A 22,388-nucleotide genomic window follows, 5' to 3' on the forward strand; every position below is an offset into this window, starting at 1 on the left:
CGAAATCTGTTTTAAGGAAACTGCTTCCGTGCAGGCTTCGGTTTCGTCTCTTTATCCTTTTATTATTTTGTGTATTTCTGTTGAAATTTAGTTATAATTATTAACATGTGTTCTTAGTATATATATAATTTGATTTCTTCATAAATCTATTTATTTAATTTTAAAATTTGAACAACAATAAAGTCATGTGATTGCCAGAAAAATTAATCCGCATGAGACATGAATTTAGGCCAAGTTTGGGAAGACTAAATAAGTGCACTTTTTGATTTTTTATGAAATATGAGCTGGATTTGGGTTGAGTTTGAAGTGATGTGTTAGAGAAGTGATGTGACTTAAATAAGATGATGTGACTTAAATAGGATAGTGACTTTTGACTTTTTAAATTTTTTAAAAGATGCCAAACTTGACCTTAATATTGCAGTTTGGAGAGCCAATTTTTGAGTTTTTTTTAATTTTAATTATTTTGTTGTTCCATGATTACACAATTACTCGCGCGTGCGACACTTCTAGCCATTTTCTTTATAATTTTTCACCAATCACCTTGCTTTAATCCTTTGGGTTGGATGATCCGGGGCGTGGGAGAGAGAGAGAGAAACGATGGAGAAGAAGAGTAGGATACTGATAGTGGGAGGGACGGGAAAACTAGGGTTTGAAATTGCCAAAGCCAGCCTCCGATCTTCTCATCCCACATTTGCCCTCATCAGAGATGAATCCTTCACCGATCTCCACAAATCTCACAAGCTTCAAACCCTCTCCGATTCCGGCGCCACACTTCTCAAGGTTCTCTCTCTCTCTCTCTCTCTCTCTCTCTATAATAAATCACATCTTTGTATCTCTGTGATTGTAGTAGTCCTCAAAAGAATTTTAATTATAGGGTTCCCTAGAAGATGAAACAAGGCTCATAGAAGCCATCAAGCAAGTGGATGTCGTGATTTGTGCTGTTTCGTCCAAGCAGGTCCTCCTCCAGAAGCTTCTCATTTCAGCTATCAAACAAGCTGGGTGCGTCAAGGTTCATCCCTCTCTTCTCCCTTTCCCATTTCCTCACGCACATTGCTCTCTATTTCAACATATATATATATATATATATATATATATATATATTTATGCTAAAAAGTGGTTCATATCTGGCTAAATTTAAGAGTTTTTTTTTTCTTTGATGCTTTGAGAACTTCAGGACCTAATTATAAATCAAATCAAACCAAACAAAACTAAGTTTGTGTTCTAATCAATTGGGTGGGCTACATAAATTATTTTTTGCCATTTTGCTTTGTCAAGACTTATATGTTCGGTCAAATTAAATAAATCTTTTTGTTTTTTTTACCACATCCCTATTAGTATGAAGCATGGTAGTCCAAAAATGTCGCCGTACTGGTACTAGGTATTGGTACTCGTACCGATAGGGTTACATACGGATTAGGTACTCGAAATATGTACCGGATATTCTTTATATATTTTTTGGCAGTTGGATACTCGATGGGTACTTGATGGGTAAGTCATGGGTATATCAGGAGTATACCAAGGTATGGGACATTGGTGGGGATATGTTTAATTTATTAGAGAGTTCTTATTTACTTGAAATTGTAAATCTTTTACTTGATGCGTCAAAAATGAAGGATGCATTATTCAATGACGAAATTGATGGATGTGAAAACTAAAGTTTTAAGTTTTTAAATTTTGTTTAACTTGCTTTTGGAATAAAACTTTGTTTTGTAATTTCTCCTATTTAATGACGTTAAAATAGCTTATACGCTTTGCTTTGGTGTTGGTATTGTTGAACTATGATTTCTATTTTAGTTTTCTAATTTCTCTTTTTAGTTTTGGTATTGAACTTTGATTTGTAAATTGAATCTCAAGCTATATATTATAAAAAATAAAAATTTATTAATGTACCCCAGCTATACCCGTATCCTATTTTGCTTAGGTCTTGCTGTATCGGCATACCCATATCGTACTCGTACCAACCATGCTTCATAGTCCATTAGTTTATGTCATCCCTTCCCCTAACATTTCTTGGTGATCATATCTTTTTTCTTTTTCTTTTTCTTTTTCTTTTTTTTCCTTACAATTATTGTTTCTATAGATTTTCATTGTTCATTACCAAATCATCTTGGCATGTAATCTCTCAACTGATCTTCAATTGGTATTATTTATACCATTTCACAAGTATATTCATTTTTAATTTTATATATTTTAGTTGTACAAGGCATTCATCTAAGTATTATCATATCAATTATACTCATTTTATGAAAGTATTGTTCTATGGTACTTCCTAGGTGTGATAGGTCATAGATACAAGTTTGGTGCGAGGAAGAGAAGGAAGAACCCAAGTGCTTTTATATTTTACTTAAATTTAGGCATTTCTCATGTATTCCTAGTTCATCCTCATAATAAAATCTAGTATGTAAAGAGTATAAGATGCACAAACTTGCATTACTCAGAATTTATTTATTTATTTTTGCTTCCATTGTTTTGTAATTATATATATGGTCAAAAAAATTATATGAGGCTATTTTAATTTTATTTAAATTCAGATTTATGGCAACAATCTTTATGAGGATCATACCACATTCCCTTTTTTTCACCCAAAACATGAGTGATAAGTTTTCTTGTTTTTTTAATAAATTTTGGTTAACCTTCTTCGTAATTATTCATGTTTCAAAAGTATTCACTCTGTAGAAAATAGTTATGCATGAATTAGACCGTTAAGGGAATCTCCTACAAAATGAATTGGACTTGTTTATTCTTTGAAGTTTATAGTTCTGGGGAGATAAATGGAAATTCTCATTATGCACCATTGTTTTTTTCTTCTTCTCAAATGAGGTACCTACTAACTTGAATTATTGCAGAAGTTCATTCCATCTGAATTTGGAGTGGATCCATGTAAAACTCGAATATCTGGCCTTGATCACAACTTCTATGCGAGGAAAGCAGAAATTCGATGTCTTGTAGAAGCAGAAGGCATTCCATACACCTACATCTGTTGTAACTTCTTCATGAGCTACTTACTTCCATCAATAGTTCAGCCAGGCCTAAAGTCCCTTCCAAGGGACAAAATCAAGATTTTTGGTGATAAAAATGCAAAAGGTCTGTTAATCAACATTTACCTTGGGTTCATTTCACTTTCTTGGTGGGACACTAAGGTCTCATAATCTTCAGAAACTAGAAAATTTCAGCAAAATTTTGTTCCTTTTCGTTTCATCCTCTGCAGGTGTTTTCATGAAGGAAAGTGATGTTGCTTCCTTCACCATCAGTGCTGTGGATGATCCACGCACATTGAATAAGGTGCTTCACCTGAGGCCTCGAGGAAATGTTTACTCCATGAATGAGCTGGTTGAGATTTGGGAGAGTAAGATTGGGAAGAAGCTTGAAAAGATTTATGTGCCAGAGGAGGAGCTTCTCAAGAAAATTAAAGGTATGTCACTAGTGTGGATAATGTGTATCTATTATACACAAAGGCCTCATTTGATTGTCAGATGGGATTATTAATAGGATTGTGAGGATAACTTGTACTAATGGGATTAGATATGATAAATGATTGAATAGATGAGATAAATGATTAGATAGAGGGGTCTGCATGAATTTGTATTTCTCCATGCTTGACTGAGTCGCTTGTTGCATTTTTCAGAGACTCCTTATCCGGACAACATGGACATGGTTTTCATATATTCCGCATTTGTAAAAGGGGATCATACGTATTTCGATATAGAGTCATCCGGTGGGGTGGATGGGACAAAGCTGTATCCACACCTGAAATACACTACAATAAGTGAGTATTTAAACACTTTATTGTAAGATTTTACTTTTTTCGCTTTTTGTGAACTAATTGTAACTATTTTTTTGCCTCTCCTAACCAATGCATCAAGAATTACATTATGTTGCGAATACGAACACAGATTGCTCATATGCCATATGTTTAGAACATCTTCAATTCTAAATGCCAAATTGAGCATGCCATTCCCAAATTTTTGCTATATACTACAGTACAAAAATACCAAAAATTTGTCAGCCTTGCTACAATGCTTGTGTTATTTTTGGGGCAACCATCATCTCATCTTTCTAACCACTATTGGATCATAAAATATAGGGAAAGTTACGCTCCCCTCATAAGGTTTAAAGAAAATACAGTTAAGTCTCATATTTTTAACATAATTATACTGACCTTTGTCAAGGTTCTAATTTACACAATACTTACACTTTTTTATCAGTAATTCGTTAGTTGTATGAATGAGAAAAATAATATTATTATATTTTTTCTACTATAATGTAAATTTATTTTTATTTATTTCATTGCATGTCTGCCATTAGCATTGGTTTTGGTAACTTTAACAATATCAAAAAGGAGATTAATATAATTATATCAAAATTATATGATTAATTATCAGAAGAGGTGATTGTAGTTTACCCGAAAATGTCCAATAATTAATAAAAATGTCAAATTTGACAATTTGTCAAAATTTCTCTTTGAATTTATTTCTAAAAGTGGTCAGTTTTTGTTTTGGGTGGAAATGAGATTATTTTGCATTTGGTAACACATTGTCAGGGCACCGACGGCTTTTTGATGGGCGGCTCTAAATGCATCCTAATATTTTGGATGAACACTCTATTTTTAAAATTTTTGTAATACAATTTTATTCCGTAGCTAAATGACCAATGATGTTGATAATAATGGTGAGTTTAAGTGGAATAAATTAGACTTTTGAAGTGAGGAAGAAAATGAAGAGAAAATAATTGAAACTTGAAGAAGAAGATAAAGAGATTTGAATATAAAAAATATGTATAAGTGATTAGAGTGTATCATGACAAAAAGAATAATATTTTATTGTAAGGTTTAATGTGTAATGTCCTTGTTAATAAATTTATATTAAGGTATAATAAGAATTAAAATTTCAATATTTCGCTCTGTCTTAATTCTATTTTTTGGTGTCCTAATTACTTTTTGAAATTCGTTATTTTATTTTATTTATTTATTTTATTTTTTTTGTGTTGATTTGAAGAATTTGTTTAATCTAGTTTTTTTTTTTGGTCGGGAGGAACCTCTGACGATCAAGTCAGAATGCTAATCAACCATATAGGATGTGTTTGTTTGAACGGATTGGATAAGGGGAGATTGTAATCCATCGGACTATTAATCCTAGGATGCATTGTACTCGGACTGTTTGGTTGGACTGGATTTATATCCTATGTTAGTTTAGTCATGGGATTAGATGTCTGGATTGGATTATTTTTAGTGAATCCAATGTTTGTTTGAGATATTATGGAGAAGGATAAATGCTCAAATGATTATTTTATCCTTTTCAATTATTTACTAAGTAATAGCAATATTAAACATAGCTTTCATATTTTAATTATTTTTAGCTAGATTAAATAAAAATTTATTTTATTTTATTTTTTGCACAATTAAATAAATTTATTTTTAAAAAATTAAATAAATTAAATATCAATAAAAATATATGTTATTTTTTAATTAAAATTTTAAATAAATCCATTGGATTATTAGTCTTGGGATACATTGTCCTCGGACTATTTGGTTGGACTGGATTTGTATCCTATGTTTGTTTAGTCATGACATTAGATGTCTGGTTTTTAGTGAATTCAATGTTTGTTTGGGATATTATGGAGAAGGATAAATGCTCAAATGATTATTTTATCATTTTCAATTATTTACTAAGTAATAACAATATTAAACATAACTTTAATATTTTAATTATTTTTAGCTAGATTAAATAAAAATTTATTTTTTAAAAATTAAATAAATTAAATATCAATAAAAATATATGTTATTTTTTAATTAAAATTTTAAATAATAATAATTAAATAATGAAATAAAATAAAATATGAACAAAATTTTAAAATAAAACATCAATAAAATATTTATAAAAAATTAAATAAATAAAACAAAAATAAAAATTAAATAAAATTATTTTATTTTATTTTTAAATTGAGACATTTAAATTTTATTAAATTTTACTAAATATAATACATAATTAAATACTAGAGGGTAAAAATGTAATTTTATTAGCTAATCCCATGGGATGAGTTATCCCATGGTTTCTACCCTCCACCCACCCACCCAATGGGATACCATAGTCCCACAAATATGGGACTAATAGTCCGGAGGGACTATTAGTCCGAAACAAAACTTTTGAAACAAACAACGGACTAATAATCCAATCCCATGCCCAATCCTTCCACAACAAACACCCCCATAGTATTTTGTGAAAGGAGTCTTAGTTACCTCTTGTTTGTCTCCTTACCTTTTCTTATTCCTCTTTTAATAGTATTAATATCTTGGGCCTCGGTCGTCGAGTTAATATCTTGATTTGAGGGCTCTGCTTGCTTTTGGACTTTAGTCGGGCAAGTGGCCACGTTGTCTTGACTCGTTACCGTTAGATCATCTTGCTGTGGGTGGCTTAGATTATGTCAGATATTAGCGGCCAACTTGTTGAATGCTTCATCTGTCTGATTAAGATCATCAGATGATTGTGTCATTTGGGTAGGCTGTGCCTACATCCTTATCTCTGACAATTGTTGTCCTCATCGTTGATTAAGGATGGATCTAAGGGCTTCCATACATTCTGTAGATCTCTTTCTAAAAGATGATTTTACAATGGGTTTGGTTATGTGACATTGTCCCCTTATCTAACGGACCTTTTGGCTATCTGGGCTTTTCCCTTGGGACATCCTGCTTGGCTGGGCTAGGGTTTGAGCCAATGTTTTATCCTTTCATAATTGCCCCTCTTCGACGTTCATCTATGGAGGATTGCCGAAGACAACACTGTCGATCAAATGGAGACCTAAGTTGGAGACCTAAGTTGTTACTTCTGCTAGCGACACGCGTCTTTTTTGTTTTTCTATATTAATGATGACATTCGTCATTTTGTCTTTCCATGCGCCGTTTTGCTTTTGACGCATAAATTGAGGAGATGCCCCTTGCCCTTCACTACTTTGCTGACCGTCTTCTCAGAAGTCTATACATGTTCCTTTTGTCTACAATCTGTAGTTTCAATTTGGTCTTCTTGTAAGTTGATTCCTTCCTTTCATTTGTTTCTTGTGATTTTGAATTTCCATTCGTTTCTCTTTTTTTGTTTTTACCCACCATGAATCATCTAAGATGTTTCTTTGAGTTTAAGGAGAGTATCACAGAGTTTAGATGTGATGCCCCAAAATTTAAGGACATCATAATAATATTTAGAATTTAAAGTTCAATTTTCTTAATTAAGAACTCTTCCTTAATGTTGCCACCAAGTTTACCAACATCTATTAACTAACATCCCATAAATTAAAAGTTCTTAAGTTACAACTCCAAATAAACTTAAAACTTAGTCTTAGAATAAAAAAAAAAAAAAACACAAATATGAACAAAATAAATCTAGGAAAATTGTTCATGGAATCTTGGACATTCTTCAAGCTAACCAAGGCTGAATGTAGCCTTGCAAGGCCTTGGCGCGTCCGTCGGTTTCTTCGATACCTGGCATAAAACGCCAGGGCAATGGAAATGTCAATGAGCGACGAGCAAGATACTACAACCCGAAAATACCCACCCCGATAATAATATTCACAAATAATAAATATTGTGGAATAGCAGAATAACAAGCAACATTTAACAAACATAATCGGAATGCTATTGGTTGAAATATTAACAATAGACAATAAAAACAATGGCAAGCGGAAGCAGTATTTCATAAGGAGGAAAAATGCCAACCTTTCTTTTTAAATTTACATAGATTTAGTTTAATAGGTAAGTTTAAGTAACTCTCCGCGGAGCACTATTTCCACTCAACCGCTAAGCAATGGCCACGGGCAGTTCTGACTCCCCCTTGGTCAAATATTCAAATGTTACTTACTGTAATTACCAATGATGCCCACGCACCAGGGTTACGTACCCAAGTCGTGACATCACGGTCTGTCCCAAGAGAACGGTCTATGTTGTGACACCCGCACCACCAACTTTATATCGCCTGTACCGATAAAAGCCGAAATACCTTCTCGTGCCATGTTAGGGTTCGCAACTCACTTGCGCAAGATTCTAAACCGGGCTCACCCCATCACTTTTAAATTTTAATGTATCTGTTCAATTCCGTGTCCCTTTACTTTGTCCAATTCACATTTTGATGCATGTGCGAGTTTTGAGATGTGAAAGACATTGTGCATTGCTGCGAGCTGTGGTGGTAGTGCTAGACGGTATGCTACCTCTCCTACCTTGCTCAGAATTTCAAAGGGTCCCACGTGACGAGGTGCAAGTTTTCCTTTCTTTCCGAATCGCGTAGTACCTCGTCAAGGTCGAACTTTGAGAAAAACATGATCGCCTACCTCAAAAGTTAAAGGCCGTCTCCTTTGATCCACATAACTCTTTTGTTGACTTTGGGCTGTGATTAGTCATTGTCTGATCAGTTTTATCTTCTCAGTGGTCTCCTGAACTAGGTCTGGTCCTAGCAAGGTTGCTTTCCCTACTTCTGTCCAACAGATTGGTGATCGACAAGGTCGCCCATAAAGTGTTTCATACGGTGCCATTCTAATACTGGCCTGGAAACTATTGTTGTAAGCGAACTTAACGAGAGGTAAGTGTTTCTCCCAACTTCTATCAAAATCCATAACGCAAGCTCGAAGCATATCCTCCAAGGTTTGTATCGTCCTTTCAGATTGTCCATCTGTTTATGGGTGAAATGCCGTGCTAAAACATAAGTTCGTTCCCATTGCCTTCTGCAAGCTCTGCCAAAATTGGAAAGTGAATCGAGGATCACGATCAGACACGATGCTAACTGGTACTCTGTGTAATCTGATCACTTCTTTGATGAACAATCTACTGAGTGAGTCTAACGTATCTGATGACCCGACTGGTAAGAATCGGGAAATCTTAGTTAGTCGATCTACCACTACCCATACGCCGTCATGTCTCTGTGGTGATCGAGGCAAAGCCGTCACAAAATCCATGGTTATGTGTTCCCATTTCCACTCCTGGATTGGTAAAGGTTGAAATGTTCCTGCTGGTCTTTGGTATTCAGCCTTTACTTGTTGACATGTCAGGCACTTAGACACAAACTTGGCTACATCCTTTTTCATTCCGCCCCACCAATATTGGTGTTTTAAGTCTTGGTACATCTTAGTACCTCCTGGATGTACTGCGAATACTGAATGGTGAAATTCCTTAAGTACCTTTTCTCTTAGTGAGTCGTCACTCAGCACGAACACTCGACCTTGATATTTCAAACTCCCATCTATGTGAATTTCCCAACCAAGCATGGTTTCGCTAGATTCCATTCGTGCCTTGATGAATGCCATCTCCTGATCGTACTGCTGTGATTCTAATATCTCGCTCAAAATTTTAGGCGTAGCAATTTGAGCACCAAGGTAAGCCTTTTCATCTTGAACCTCCATCTGTAACCCAAATTCATTGAGCGTTCCAATCATATTCCATTCTCTAAGGGCTAAGCTAGCAACAATCCCTCTATTTTTGCGGCTTAATGCATCTGCTACAACATTAGTCTTGCTGGGATGATAAGAAAGGGTAAATTGGTAATCCTCAAGGTACTCCATCCAACGTCTCTGACGCATGTTCAAGTCCTTTTGGGTGAACAGATACTTCAAGCTTTTGTGGTCAGTGAATATCTCAAACTTTTCACCATATAGGTAGTGTTTCCAAATTTTGAGTGCATGAACTATGGCTGCTAACTCCAAGTCATGAGTGAGATACTTCTTCTCATGGTTCTTTAATTGCCTTTATCCATATGCCACCACCTTGTCATTTTGCATCAACACGCACCCCAAACCTTCTTTGGAAGCATCACAATACACATTGTACCTAACGTCACGCTCTAGTACTATGAGAATAGGGGCACTCGTCAATCTTTTCTTAAGTTCTTGGAATGAATTTTTACAAGACTCGATCCATTCAAACTTAACTTCTTTTTGAGTCAAGCGTGTCATTGGTTTAGCCAACCTTGAGAAGTCCTAAAGGAATCTTCGATAGTAATCGGCCAACCTTAAGAAACTACGAATCTCGAATGTGTTCTTAGGTTGCTTTCATTCTGTCACTGCCTCTACTTTAGTTGGGTCCACCGATACTCCCTTTGCAGACACCACGTGACCCAAAAATTTTACTTCATCCATCTAGAATTCACATTTACTAGCTTTAGCATACAGTTGGTTCTCCCTCAAGGTTTGAAGTACTCTTCTCAAATGTTGTTCATGGTCTCCTTCAGACTTGGAATACACCAAAATATCATCAATGAAAACTTTCACAAATTGATCTAAGTAAGGCGTGCATATTTTGTTCATTAAACTCATGAACACACTTGGTGCATTGGTTAAGCCGAATGGCATCACTACAAACTCATAGTGGCCGTAACGGGTTCGAAATGCAGTCTTAGGAATATCTTCTTCCCGAATACGCAACTGGTGATACCCAGATCTGAGGCCTATCTTTGAGAAACACTTTGCCCCTCTGAGCTGATCGAAGAGGTTGTCAATCCTAGGTAGTGGATACCAATTCTTAATGGTGACTCTATTGAGTTGGCGGTAATCAATGCACAACCTAAGTGTCCCATCTTTCTTCTTAGCGAATAAGGCTGGTGCTCCCTATGGGGACGTGCTTGGCCTTATAAATTCCTTGTCCAACAATTCTCGCAACTGTGTCTTTAGCTCTCTCAGTTCAGCTGGTGCCATACGATGTGGTGCCATTGAGATTGGTGATGTGCCAGGTTGTAGTTTGATGGTAAAGTCTACTTCTCGCTTTGGGATTAGTCCTGGTAATTCCTCCGGAAATGCATCAATATACTCGCGTACCACACGAGGTAGCCCTAGTTCCATACGATCTCTGTCTTCCAAAACTAAGCTGGCTAACCATCCAGCTAGGTGATCGTGCCACTTTGATTTTCGAAGAGTCGGTGATAGGGAATCTTGTCTATCCCCCTTATATTGGAATCGCATTCAGTCCTGAGAGTAAGCAGTCACCGTCTTTCGATAGCAATCAATGGTGGCTCTATGGGCTGATAACCAGTCCATTTCTAAGATAACGTCAAAGTCTGACATTTCCATGACTCGTAGGTCGCAAGTAAAATGCAAACTGGAGACTCCTAGTTCACATGATTTGCATACGAGATCTACTCGAGTTTAACCTCCTAGTGGTGAGGCTACACTCATAGGTGTTTCTAGCCGTTCAGGCTCTAGTCCCAAAGTTGTAACACACGAAGCAGATATAAAAGAGTGTGATGCTCCAGAATCAAACAAGACTTGTACATAAGAGTTCATAAGGATAAGTATACCTTGAATCACTGAAGGATTTCCAGTGTCTTCTCCTTCTTGGAGTGCAAAGACTCTTCTAGTGGCACCTTGATTTTGCCCCTAAGGTTTCCTTGTATTGGCATCTCCTGGTTGTTGAGCCCTCGGTTGTCCCATATTCCGATTAGCTGGCGGCTGACCTCTACTGGATTGGGAATTTTGCACAGCTTGCGCTCCTTGAGTTGGCGCGCATTTGTTCCGTTGAGTGGCCCCTCCTTGATTAATGTAGTAGCCTGACCTTTGAGGATAGTTGTTCCTAAGGTGCCCTTCTTGGCCACATTCATAACACCTCCTAGCCCCTTCCCTACTACGCTGTTCAGGATTATACACTTGCTGTTGTTGTGGCCTCTTAGCATAAGGTATCAAAGCAGTAGGGGTCCTATTGTTCCTTGAGGGTCCCCTGCTTCTTTGTTGGTTGGCTCTAGACTGCTGACCTTGAGTCCTTGCAGTGTCCATCTTCTCTCTTTCTAGAGCAAGAGCCCTATCTACTACCTGTGCATAAGTAGGTAGCTGCACTGCGACCAGCTTGTCTCGGAGTCCCGAGTTGAGTCCCCACTCAAAGTGCCTTACCTTGTCTGTTTCATTGGCCACTATAGCTGTGGCATGGCGAGAAAGGGCCTCAAACTGATTGGCATACTGCGTTACAGTCATGCCCCCTTGTTTCAGTTGGAGAAATTCTTGGATCATCTCTTGCCTCACCGAGTTTGGGAAGTACTTTTCCATAAACAATTCCTCAAACTGTCTCCAAGATAGTTCTGCCACTTGACGACTTTCCTTGATCATTGTCCACCAGAAATCGGCCTCCCCCTCAAAGAGAAATGAGGCGAGGGACACTTGGTCTTGCTCATTCTGAATTTCTAGCGTCTCCAATATTTGCTTCACTTGCCTTATCCATGCCGAGTAGGGATTGGGTTCTCCGAAAAATTTCTAGGGCTTGAGTTTTTGAAATTTCGCTAATTATTCTGCCTTGTTGTTTTCAGGCCTGGGTTGGTTTCTTAGTTCATTAATAATTGCCCGAACGAAATTCATGACGTCACTGTTGGTGTTGTTGTCGTTGTTGTTGTCATTGAATCCATTTCCCCTAGTTCTTCCTGCCATTTTCTGTATGAAGGATATTAATTGTTTACTATCAGCACGATGTAAGTACTTGTTTAATTATTTATTTTATGCGAACAAGCATTCACTAAGTTTAACTAGAACTGAAACTTTTCATTGCAACAAATGATCGGTTACATGACCAAAAATTACATTTATCACTAGACCGAGGGGATTATTTCACCCCATTTCATAACCACTATTAGACTAGGCTTTTATAATGAAATTCCAACAAAATAGTTTATCCGCCTAGTCTACCCTCTTCAGTCTTTCCTCTCAAACAAAAAGTCATGGGTAGTGTTGATGCATTTGCCAGGCATGCTCCCAACTCTCATCATATAGCCCATAGCACTTCCAACGGACTAACAGCTTGAGCCCTCTCATTCCCGCATGTTGGCCCAAGATCCTTACAAGGACTTTGTCGTAGGTGAGTGGGTCGGAGAAGTCGATTGCCCCGTTCGTGGGTACGAGCTTTCCAACCGGTGGGGCTGCCAGGAAGATGTCTCATTGGTGGAAGAAATTGGTGTAATTGTCTTCCAGGGCTGGTGGTCGAGGTCCTACTTCATACATGGCCCTTGCTAACTCCCGGATAACTCGCACAGGCCCCAGATATTTGTCGTCCCCCTTTCGGTGTTTCCATTCGCAAGGTATTAGTGGTTCTAGCTTAACATATGCCTCTAGCCCTATCGGGAATGCCCTCATCTGCACTACGTTCCCCGAGTCCGTTTCACCTTCTTCGAAGGCATATTCAATTGAGGAGATGGGGTTGGACTCAATGTCACTTCCCGCCCAACCAAACTCTTCCGGCGGAATGGCGGCCAAGGGTTCCACGACTTCCACTTCCGCGTCTACCTATGCGTCTTCTTCGTCTAGCGGTTCTTCTTTTGGATATTCCTCCAGATCTTCCTCCTCAGGCTCGAGCTCCTCTTCATTCTCTTTATCCATCGTCTCCTCATGGACTGACTTTGAAGTTTTCGCTCCTGCCTCTGGGTCGGTTAATAAGGGTTCTTGTTCAGGTTCGGGATCCGAGAGCCAGTCCTCGTTATGAGATGGGCTTGGCATCCTACAAGGAGAATACAACGTTGTTACACTCTCAGTATGGTCTTAGGTCATCGAATGTTTTTTAATTAAAGTGTAGTAAATGACACGTGCTTAAGTAACATTTGAATATTTGACTAAGGGGAGTCTCATTGCCCTGGCGTTTTATGCCAGGTATCGAAGAAACCGAAGGAAGCGCCGAGGCCTTGCAAGGCAACATTCAGCCTTGGTTAGCTTGAAGAATGCCCACGATTCCATGAACCATTTTCCTAGTTTTATTTTTTTATATTTGTGTTTTTTTTTTTTTTTTTTTCTAAGACTAAGTTTTAAGTTTATTTGGAGTTATAACTTAAGAACTTTTAATTTATGGGATGTTAGTTAATAGATGTTGGTAAACTTGGTGGCAACATTAAGGAAGAGTCCTTAATTAAGAAAATTAAATTTTAAGTTCTAAATCTTATTATGATGTCCTTAAATTTTGAGACGTCACAACATGGTATCAAAGTTTAGGTCTAGAAACCCTTTAGACCTTGGGTAGGCTTAAGCATGTATCATTTACTACACTTTAATTAAAAACATTTGATGACCTAAGACCATACTGAGAGTATAACAATGTTGTATTCTCCTTGAGAATGTCAAGCCCATCTCATAACGAGGACTGGCTCTCGGATCCCGAACCTGAAGAAGAACCCTTATTAACTGACCCAGAGGTAGGGGCGGAAACTTTAGAGTCAGTCCATGAGGAAGAGGACCCGGATGAGGATCCAGAAGAGGAGACGATGGATGAAGAGGAACCCGAGCCTGAAGAGGAAGATCCGGAGGGATATCCAGAAGAAGAACCGCTAGACAAAGAAGACGTAGAGGTAGACGCGGAAGTGGAAGTCGTGGAACCCTTGGCCGCCATTCCGCAGGAAGAGTTTGGTTGGGGGGGAAGTGACATTGAGTTCGACCCCATCTCCTCAATTGAATATGCCTTCGAAGAAGGTGAAGCGGACTCGGGGAACGTAGTGCAGATGGGGGCATTCCCGATAGGGCTAGAGGCGTATGTTAAGCTGGAACCACTAATACCTTGCGAGTGGAAACACCGAAGGGGGGACAACAAATATCTGGGGCCTGTGCGAGTTGTCCGAGAGTTGGCAAGGGCCATGTATGAAGTAGGACCGCTACCACCAGCCCTGGAAGACAATTACACCAATTTCTTCCACCAACGAGACATCTTCCTGGCATCCCCACCGGCTAGAAAGCTCGTACCCACGAACGGGACAGTCGACTTCTTCGACCCACTCACCTATGAAGAAGTCCTTGTAAGGATCTTGGGCCAACATGTGGGAATGGGAGGGCTTAAGCGGTTAGTCCGTTAGAAGTGCTATGGGCTGTATGATGAGAGTTGGGAGCATGCCTGGCAAATGCATCAGTACTACCCATGGCTTTTTGTTTGAGGGGAGGAGAGATTGAAGAGGGTAGACTAGGCGGGTAAACAATTTTGTTGGAATTTCATTGTAAAAGCCTAGTCTAATAGTGGTTATGAAATGGGGTGAAATAATCCCCCCGATCTGGTGATAAATGTAATTTTTGGTCATGTAACCGATCCTTTGTTGCAATGAAAAGTTTCAGTTCTAGTTAAACTTAGTGAATGCTTGTTTGCATAAAATAAATAATTAAATAAGTACTTACATCGTGCCGATAGTAAATAATTAATATCCTTTATGCAAAAAATGGCAGAAAGAACTAGGGGAAATGGATTCAATGACAACAACAACGACAACACCACCAACAGTGACGTCATGAATTTCGTTCGGGCAATTACCAATGAACTAAGAAACCAACCCAGGCGTGAAAACAGCAAGGCAGAATTAATAGCGAAATTTCAAAAACTCAAGCCCCAGAAATTTTTGGGAGAACCCAATCCCTACTCGGCATGGATAAGGCAAGTGAAGAAAATATTGGAGACGTTAGAAATTCAGAATGAGCAAGACCAAGTGTCCGTCGCCTCATTTCTCTTCGAGGGGGAGGCCGATTTTTGGTGGACAATGATCAAGGAAAGTCGTCAAGTGGCCGAACTATCTTGGAGACAGTTCGAGGAATTGTTTATGGAAAAGTACTTCCCAAACTCGGTGAGGCAAGAAATGATCTGAGAATTTCTCAAACTGAAACAAGGGGGCATGACTGTGACATAGTATGCCAATCGGTTTGAGGCCCTTTCTCGCCATGTCACAGCTATAGTGACAAATGAAATAGACAAGGTAAGGTGCTTTGAGTGGGGACTCAACTCAGGACTCCGAGACAAGCTGGTCGCAGTGCAGCTATCTACTTATGTGCAGGTAGTAGATAGGGCTCTTGCTCTAGAAAGAGAGAAGATGGACACTGCAAGGACTCAAGGTCAGCAGTCTAGAGCCAACCAGCAAAGAAGCGAAGGACCCTCAAGGAACAATAGGACCCCTGCTGCTTCGATACCTTATGCTAGGGGGGCACAACAACAACAAGGGTATAATCCTGAACAGCGTAGTAGGGAAGGGGCTAGGAGGTGTTATGAATGTGGCCAAGAAGGGCACCTTAGAAACAACTGTCCTCAAAGGTTAGGCTACTACATTAATCAAGGAGGGGCCACTCAACGGAATAGATGGAACAGAGAATACCAAAGAAATGTGCAGCTATTTGTGAGGAAGTAAAGATGAGCATTAGGTGTAAGTATCAAATTCTTTAAAAATGGTATGCATCCGATTACCATCGATAAAATCTGAAACAAAGTCATACATACCAAACTTTAGAGAGAGCACAGAGAGAGAAAAGAATAGAGCGAAAGAGAGCAGACCGAGAGAGAGAGAGGGCAAATAGAGAGAGGGGTACGTACCGATGATGAGGAGACCAGCGGTGGTGAGCGGAGAACAGCAACGGCGAGTGAAGAGCAGCGGCGATTGGCGATGGTGTTTGGATGTGAATGAGAGCAGCGGCAAGCGGCGATGATGTTTGGGTGTTTGGGTGTAAATGAGAGCAGCAGCGAATCAACGATGATGTGTGAATGAGATGAGATGTTTTGGGCATCAATTAGGGCTAATTAAGGAAGTATTGCGTGTGAGAGAGTATATTTACATTTGCTGCCATGTGTTTGTATTGTATATACAGCAGTAGACTTTGAAATATTGATAGGCGGGTTGGGTCGGTTGTTTACGCGAGTTGGCAATTTTCAAACCGCCACCCGCGCCGACCCGCCACTCTTGGAAGTCCCACCCGCCCAACCCGCTCGCCAGAGTTGAAAAAATGTATGGTTCGGAGCGGTTCGGAGCAATTCAGAGCGGTTTTGGCGGTATTGCGCACAGCCCTAACTACGGCATTGTGATCGTAATTGACGTCATTGATCTTGGAGTGATGACGGCTTTGATTTCTACGTTCTTCCTCACCTTCGGGAGAATATTGAGGAGGTAGCACCTGAAGTAGAACATCCTCAAGAGGAGTCATCTAGCTCAGAGGCTGCTATATCGGACATCATGCCGCCGAATAATATTTTGGAGATTGTTACCACTAGGAAGCATCAAAGGGATGGTGAGTCTGCCTCAGCCTTCCAAGCTGTTCTGATTCTACCACTTCTGATCGGCCCCAGCAATCACTAATTGTGGTAGTAGATGATTCTCCTTCTCCTCCTGCCGCAGCCACTACTGAGAACACTCCTTCCAAACCTTCGGGCCAGAGATTGGGCAAGTGTCCTGCTGATCAAGCAACTCCGTAAGAAGATCCTTCTGTTGTTGTTGCTCCTTCTCCAGCCTCTATTTCGAAGATGGCAACCATTGGTTCTTTGATCATCCTTTTGCTTGCTATGAAGGATCGTCAAATAACCAATGCTGACACGGCTATGGGTAACGCTAAAGTCGCTTCTGTAATTATCCGCACCTCTATCTCTATGCAGACGCTGCTTGGTTGGCTGAGCAGTCTGATGTAGGCGTTTTCTCGCAGGTCTTACCATCATCTTGTTTTAAGGTGTTCGTGAATTTCTGTCAACCTTATGCCTTTCTTTCTTTTGTTTTTACAGGGCCTATTCTCTGCCTACAAGGCCATGGTTCACCATGACAAAATAATCAAAGGCAGCTGACAAACTAAAGGCCTCAACCATAGTTGTCAAATCGGGATTCGTATCGTGAATCGAAATGGTCTCGTACCGAATCGTGAATCGAATCGAATCGTGAATCGTAAAGATTCGGTCACTTCTTCTAAATTATTTAAAAACATATATTTACACATTTAGATGTTAAATATATCTTATGAATATAAAATATTTAGACTTACGTTAATAAAAATGTTATTTTGAATGATAATCACATAGTTTAATAAGTAAGAAGTTAACAAACGTTCTTATGTAAGATCACCATCTTACTTTTTTTTTCTTTTTTAGATATTTCTTATCAACTATTCTTAATAAAAATAATAACCAAATAGACAAATTATCAATTTCTAAAGTAGTAATAATTAACAACGATATTGATATTTGGATAATAAGCATACATATTTTTCTAAGTAACAATGAGCAAATAATAAGAAAGAATCATTTAGAATCTTTTTTTTTAAAGCCTAAAATATTTTAAAAAGTATAACTGACCTCATACATGTAATATTTAATTTAATAAAATAGTAATAGATAATTCATAGTATAATTTTAATCTTAAACATCTTTAGAAGGTATATTACCATTTTTTAAAGGAAAAAAAAAATGAGAAGAAAGGTTAAAAATATGTTAGGTCTGACTAAATCTAATTGGATTCTATTAAAAACTTCATGATCACTAAAATAACAACAAATCATGTATATATGCTGGTTATTTTCATATTAAATGCTATTAAAAGTTGCATTATGTCATTTTTACTAAAAAGATAGAGGAAAAATAGAATCGAAAATATGTCGGACACAATAATTTTAAAAATTGCATGAATCATAAAAAGTGAATCGAATCGTGAATCGATTGTGAATCGTGCGATTCACTAGAGATTCATTTCCAAAATAGATTCACCCTTAGATTCGTATCGATTTTGCAAAAATTGCGAATCGAATCGCGAATCGTAAGATTCTAATAACAGAGGCCTCAACGGATAGGCAAACTGAGAGGGTAAAGCAGCTTGAACTTCGGTTAGGGACTTTGAAGGGCAAGGTGGTAGAGGCTGAGACGAAGCTTCAGACGATGGATTCAGTGCTGAAGTCTTCATCGTAGGAGATTACTGTCTTAAATGAGGAAAAGGAGCAACTCTCTGCTACCCTTACTGCTTCTAACGAAAGCCTTGCCAACGAGGTCAAAGCTGCCAAGGAGGAAGGATGTAATGAAGCCACTGTCGTTTATGAAGTGCAGTTTGCCAAATTGGGGAATATGCTGTTTGAAGATGACTGGATGTTTGCACTTCAAGTTACCAATGTCCCAATGGAGTCCGAGTTGAGGAAGAACATTCCTTACCCTTGCCCAGATGTTGTGGAAACCCAGTGGAGAGACTGCCGAAGGGGCTGGAATTGAAAACCTTCCTACAGTAGAGTGATGAACTGAACTGATGTTTTTGTTTTTGTTTTTTCTTTTGTTTGTTGCCCTTTCTTTTATTATTTATTATTTATTATTTTTATTTTTACAAAAACAATTGATGTATGTTTTTCTTTGATGGTTTTAAAAATTTTATGCTATGGAATTATTCTGCTTAGTCTTATTTTTCATTTTTGCATTACTTTCGATCATGTGAATGGTGACTTGCCTGTTTAGTTAGGACATCTATTTTTTGTTGTTGCTGATATACACAAAAAAAACCTTTGTTTTGGTGAACCTCCATAGGCTCACCTTGATTTAGAAAATCTTAGTGGGTCTGTTCCTTGCTCCAAGCAAGTGATCGGCATCGTCTTTGTTGATGTAATATCCCTGAGATAGGTTGTTTAGAAGAACCCTCATAAGTCTGCTCCTTGCCCCAAGCAAAAGATCGGCATCGTCCTTGCCGATATACTATCCCTGGGATAGGTTTTTTTAGAAGAACCCTCATAGGTCTGTTCCTTGCCCCAGGCAATATATTGACATCGTCTTTACCGATGTTCTATCCATAGGATAGGTTTTTTTAGAAGAATCCTCATAGGTCTGTTTCTTGCCCTAAGCAAGAGATCGGCATCGTGTTTGCCGACGTACTATCCCTGGCATTGTGCATGCAAGTAGAATTCTCTTCCTAATTCCTTTCCAAAACTTTATAAACATGGAATTCACTCACAAAACTTGGTCAAATATGCATGCATGTTCAATTTCATGCTCCAAATTCAACATAGAGGATGAAACTCATAATCAAAATGATAGTCTAACACTTATATATATATATATATATATATGTATGTATGTATAGATTCAACTCTATCTTAGCCTTCTATGACAAAATACATGTTAACTCCATGGGTTCAACATTAAAACACATAATCTACAAGAATTGATGATCAAAAGCTTACCTAGAGTCTTGAACTACTCTTGTTCTAGCTTAATCTTGATGGATTCTAGCAAGTCTTTGAAATTCTTCTTCAATTTCTTCCTTTCTCTCTCTAAAAGCTCTCTCAAGAATTTTCCACTTAGAATGAAGAGTTTTGAGCTCAAATGAGCTTAAGATTCATATATATATATAGTTATGATGCTATAATACATTAATTAGAACATTAGGCTTGCCAAATACAACTAAATTAATCAAACTAAATCAATTTTTAATTAAACTCACTAAATGGTTCTAAAAATTCTAATTAGCCCATTCATGTAGCCAATTTTGGTTTTTGACGTCATTAAGCCATCAATTTAAAATTTTTGAACAGAAATCAGAACAGATAATTTTCGAATTAGACATATATGTACAAATTTCACATGGCTCATTTCACAATTGAAGTTTAACACAATTAATTATAATCATGATTAGCATTTTGGGGTCATCACAGAGGTCCTTATGCATTTCGAATAAATGGAGAAAATTATCATAGAATTGGCTTCACTGCTTCCACAACCAGGGGAGAAACCTAAATTTGCCCAATACATCTACGATACTGAGTATGAAATGCAAAATCGCTTGGCTGTCTTAAGCAACAAGGGTATTGTACCGGGAGTGAATATTTCAATATTATAAGGATTGCAACAAATGTTGAACATAATATATCCTTATGTGAAGGTGTTCCAAGATGCCAGAAATTTGTTAGGCAAACAAAATGTCTGACATTGACATTTGCGTATGATGCACTCACGGGATGGAAAACAATATGTAAAGCCATCTGCGAACGAAATAGTTGCATTAATTGTTGGTGATGGGACGAGACATGTAGAATATCATGATATCATTCATTGTTCATAAGTGTGATGGAAGTTTAAAGAGGATAAATGAAACTCATCCATCATAAATGCCACTACAATACCCTCTACTTTTTCCTTATGGTACAGTTGGATGGAGAAGATGCATATCTTTTAGTGACACTTCAAATAATTCTCGAAAAAGGATATCAATAAGAGAATTTTATGCATTCAGATTGCAGTATCGAGAAATTGAAGGGAAAACACTACTTCAAGGGTGGCGTTTGGTCCAACAATTTGTGGTTGATTGTTATGCTGCCATTGAATAATGTAGGTTGATTTTTATCAAAACCCATCAATCTGAGTTACGTGCAGATTTGTATCAAGGCTTAGAAGATGCAGTGGTTGCTGGCGATGTTGATGCATTGACAATAGGAAGAAGATTTGTGTTGCCTTCATCGTTTATTGGAGGGCTACGCAACATGGTTCAATATTATCAGGATGCCATAGCGATATGTCAATCTATTGGACCACTTGATCTTTTTATTACATTTACATGCAATCCTAAGTGGCCAGAAATACAAAATGAACTTGCACGAATAACTAGTTAACATGCAAATGATAGACCTGATTATTGCATGAGTTTTTTGAATCAACATAAGACAATTGATGGTAGATTTGAAGAAAAATAAGTTCTTTGGCACATTACTAGCAAGTATCAATACAATTTTCAAATATTCAATATCTATTTTTCAATTTCCCTAATCGGTAGTTTATATACTTGTCTTTTTTTTAATGATGCAATTGCACAGATATTTCTGTAATTGAATTCCAGAAGCGAGGATTGCCACATTCACACACTATTCTAACATTAGCACTAGAAAATAAGGCAACTACAGCTGAAGAAATTGATGAAATCATTTGTGCAGAGTTGCCAGATAAAAAATTGGATCCTTTAGCCTATGAGACTGTTGTGAGATGCATGATGCACAGTTCTTGTGGTGCAGCAAACCCAAATGCTCCATGTATGGTGTAACGGATCGAGTCAAAACCCGACCCTTTTTGCTTTTATGTTTGGAGTATGTATTTGTTTTGGTTGACTTTTTCCTTGCATTGTTGAGTTTGACCTTGTAACACCTTGGAATGGCTTCAGAATAGCAAACCAGCAGATTTCCCGTGTGCGATCGCGCTCGCAATCATGGTAACCTCGTACGGGACCAAAAACATGTCAACGAAAATCCTGGCGCCCGAGACTCGCTTGGTCACGCCCGTGATGGTGTCTCTTTATAAATCCTGAGTGCATGTAAAAAGCCACTCGCTCTCTTTCTCTCATGTCTAAGATAGTTTTCTTGTCTGGTGCAGCTCTGAACCATTGTTTCAACCATTTCTCCACCGATAATTTTACCCCTACATCAAGACTCTGTCCCTTATTTGAATCCAATGTTTTAAAATAACCCGATTTCATCGAATAGACGCCATTCAAATTTGTTGCCTTAATAATTGAATTAAGAGTTTTTTCTTGCGGTATATAAATGTTAAGAATATGACTTACCATTAATGGAAGAAAAGTAATCTGACCAATTGTTCCCGCCTTTCCTTTCGCTCATCATTTATCAAATCAGAAACCCAGAATGAGCTAAAAACCTGCCCAACACCCTGACCTGAGAGATTATTTTTTAAAGTTGGTATCCATTGATCTTCAAACGGGTCTATTTGCTTT

General features: G+C 38.0%; 1 protein-coding gene across 8 annotated transcripts; it reads left to right on the forward strand.

The window, feature by feature from the left end:
* The first annotated feature begins 496 nt into the window (after positions 1–496).
* Positions 497–22,162, forward strand: LOC114273731 (NmrA-like negative transcriptional regulator family protein). Of its 8 annotated transcripts, XM_082878945.1 has the most exons (7): positions 514–780; positions 875–1,009; positions 2,847–3,084; positions 3,209–3,412; positions 3,626–3,766; positions 17,435–17,504; positions 18,476–21,414. In XM_082878945.1, the coding sequence occupies exons 1-6, from the start codon at positions 598–600 to the stop codon at positions 17,470–17,472; spliced, it is 939 nt and encodes a 312-aa protein (XP_082735071.1). In that variant the 5' UTR covers positions 514–597; the 3' UTR covers positions 17,473–17,504; positions 18,476–21,414. The 8 variants fall into 8 exon arrangements, with proteins under 8 accessions (XP_028071341.2, XP_082735071.1, XP_082735066.1 ...); XM_082878940.1 differs by lacking the exons at positions 17,435–17,504; positions 18,476–21,414 and adding an exon at positions 21,598–22,162; XM_082878939.1 differs by lacking the exon at positions 17,435–17,504 and having other exon boundaries at positions 20,819–21,414.
* Positions 22,163–22,388: the final 226 nt, after the last annotated feature.

The sequence above is a fragment of the Camellia sinensis genome, chromosome 7 (assembly GCF_055761805.1).
Source record: "Camellia sinensis isolate YWXY chromosome 7, ASM5576180v1, whole genome shotgun sequence".
Classification (NCBI taxonomy): domain Eukaryota; kingdom Viridiplantae; phylum Streptophyta; class Magnoliopsida; order Ericales; family Theaceae; genus Camellia; species Camellia sinensis.

Excerpts from the sequence above, each read along its gene's own strand:
- LOC114273731 (XM_082878937.1), top strand. The coding sequence starts at position 598 with ATGGAGAAGAAGAGTAGGATACTGATAGTGGGAGGGACGGGAAAACTA. Across the intron at positions 3,085-3,208 it reads TGGTGATAAAAATGCAAAAG|GTGTTTTCATGAAGGAAAGT; the intron begins GTCTGTTAATCA and ends CATCCTCTGCAG. Across the intron at positions 3,767-21,043 it reads CCTGAAATACACTACAATAA|ATTTGTATCAAGGCTTAGAA; the intron begins GTGAGTATTTAA and ends AGTTACGTGCAG.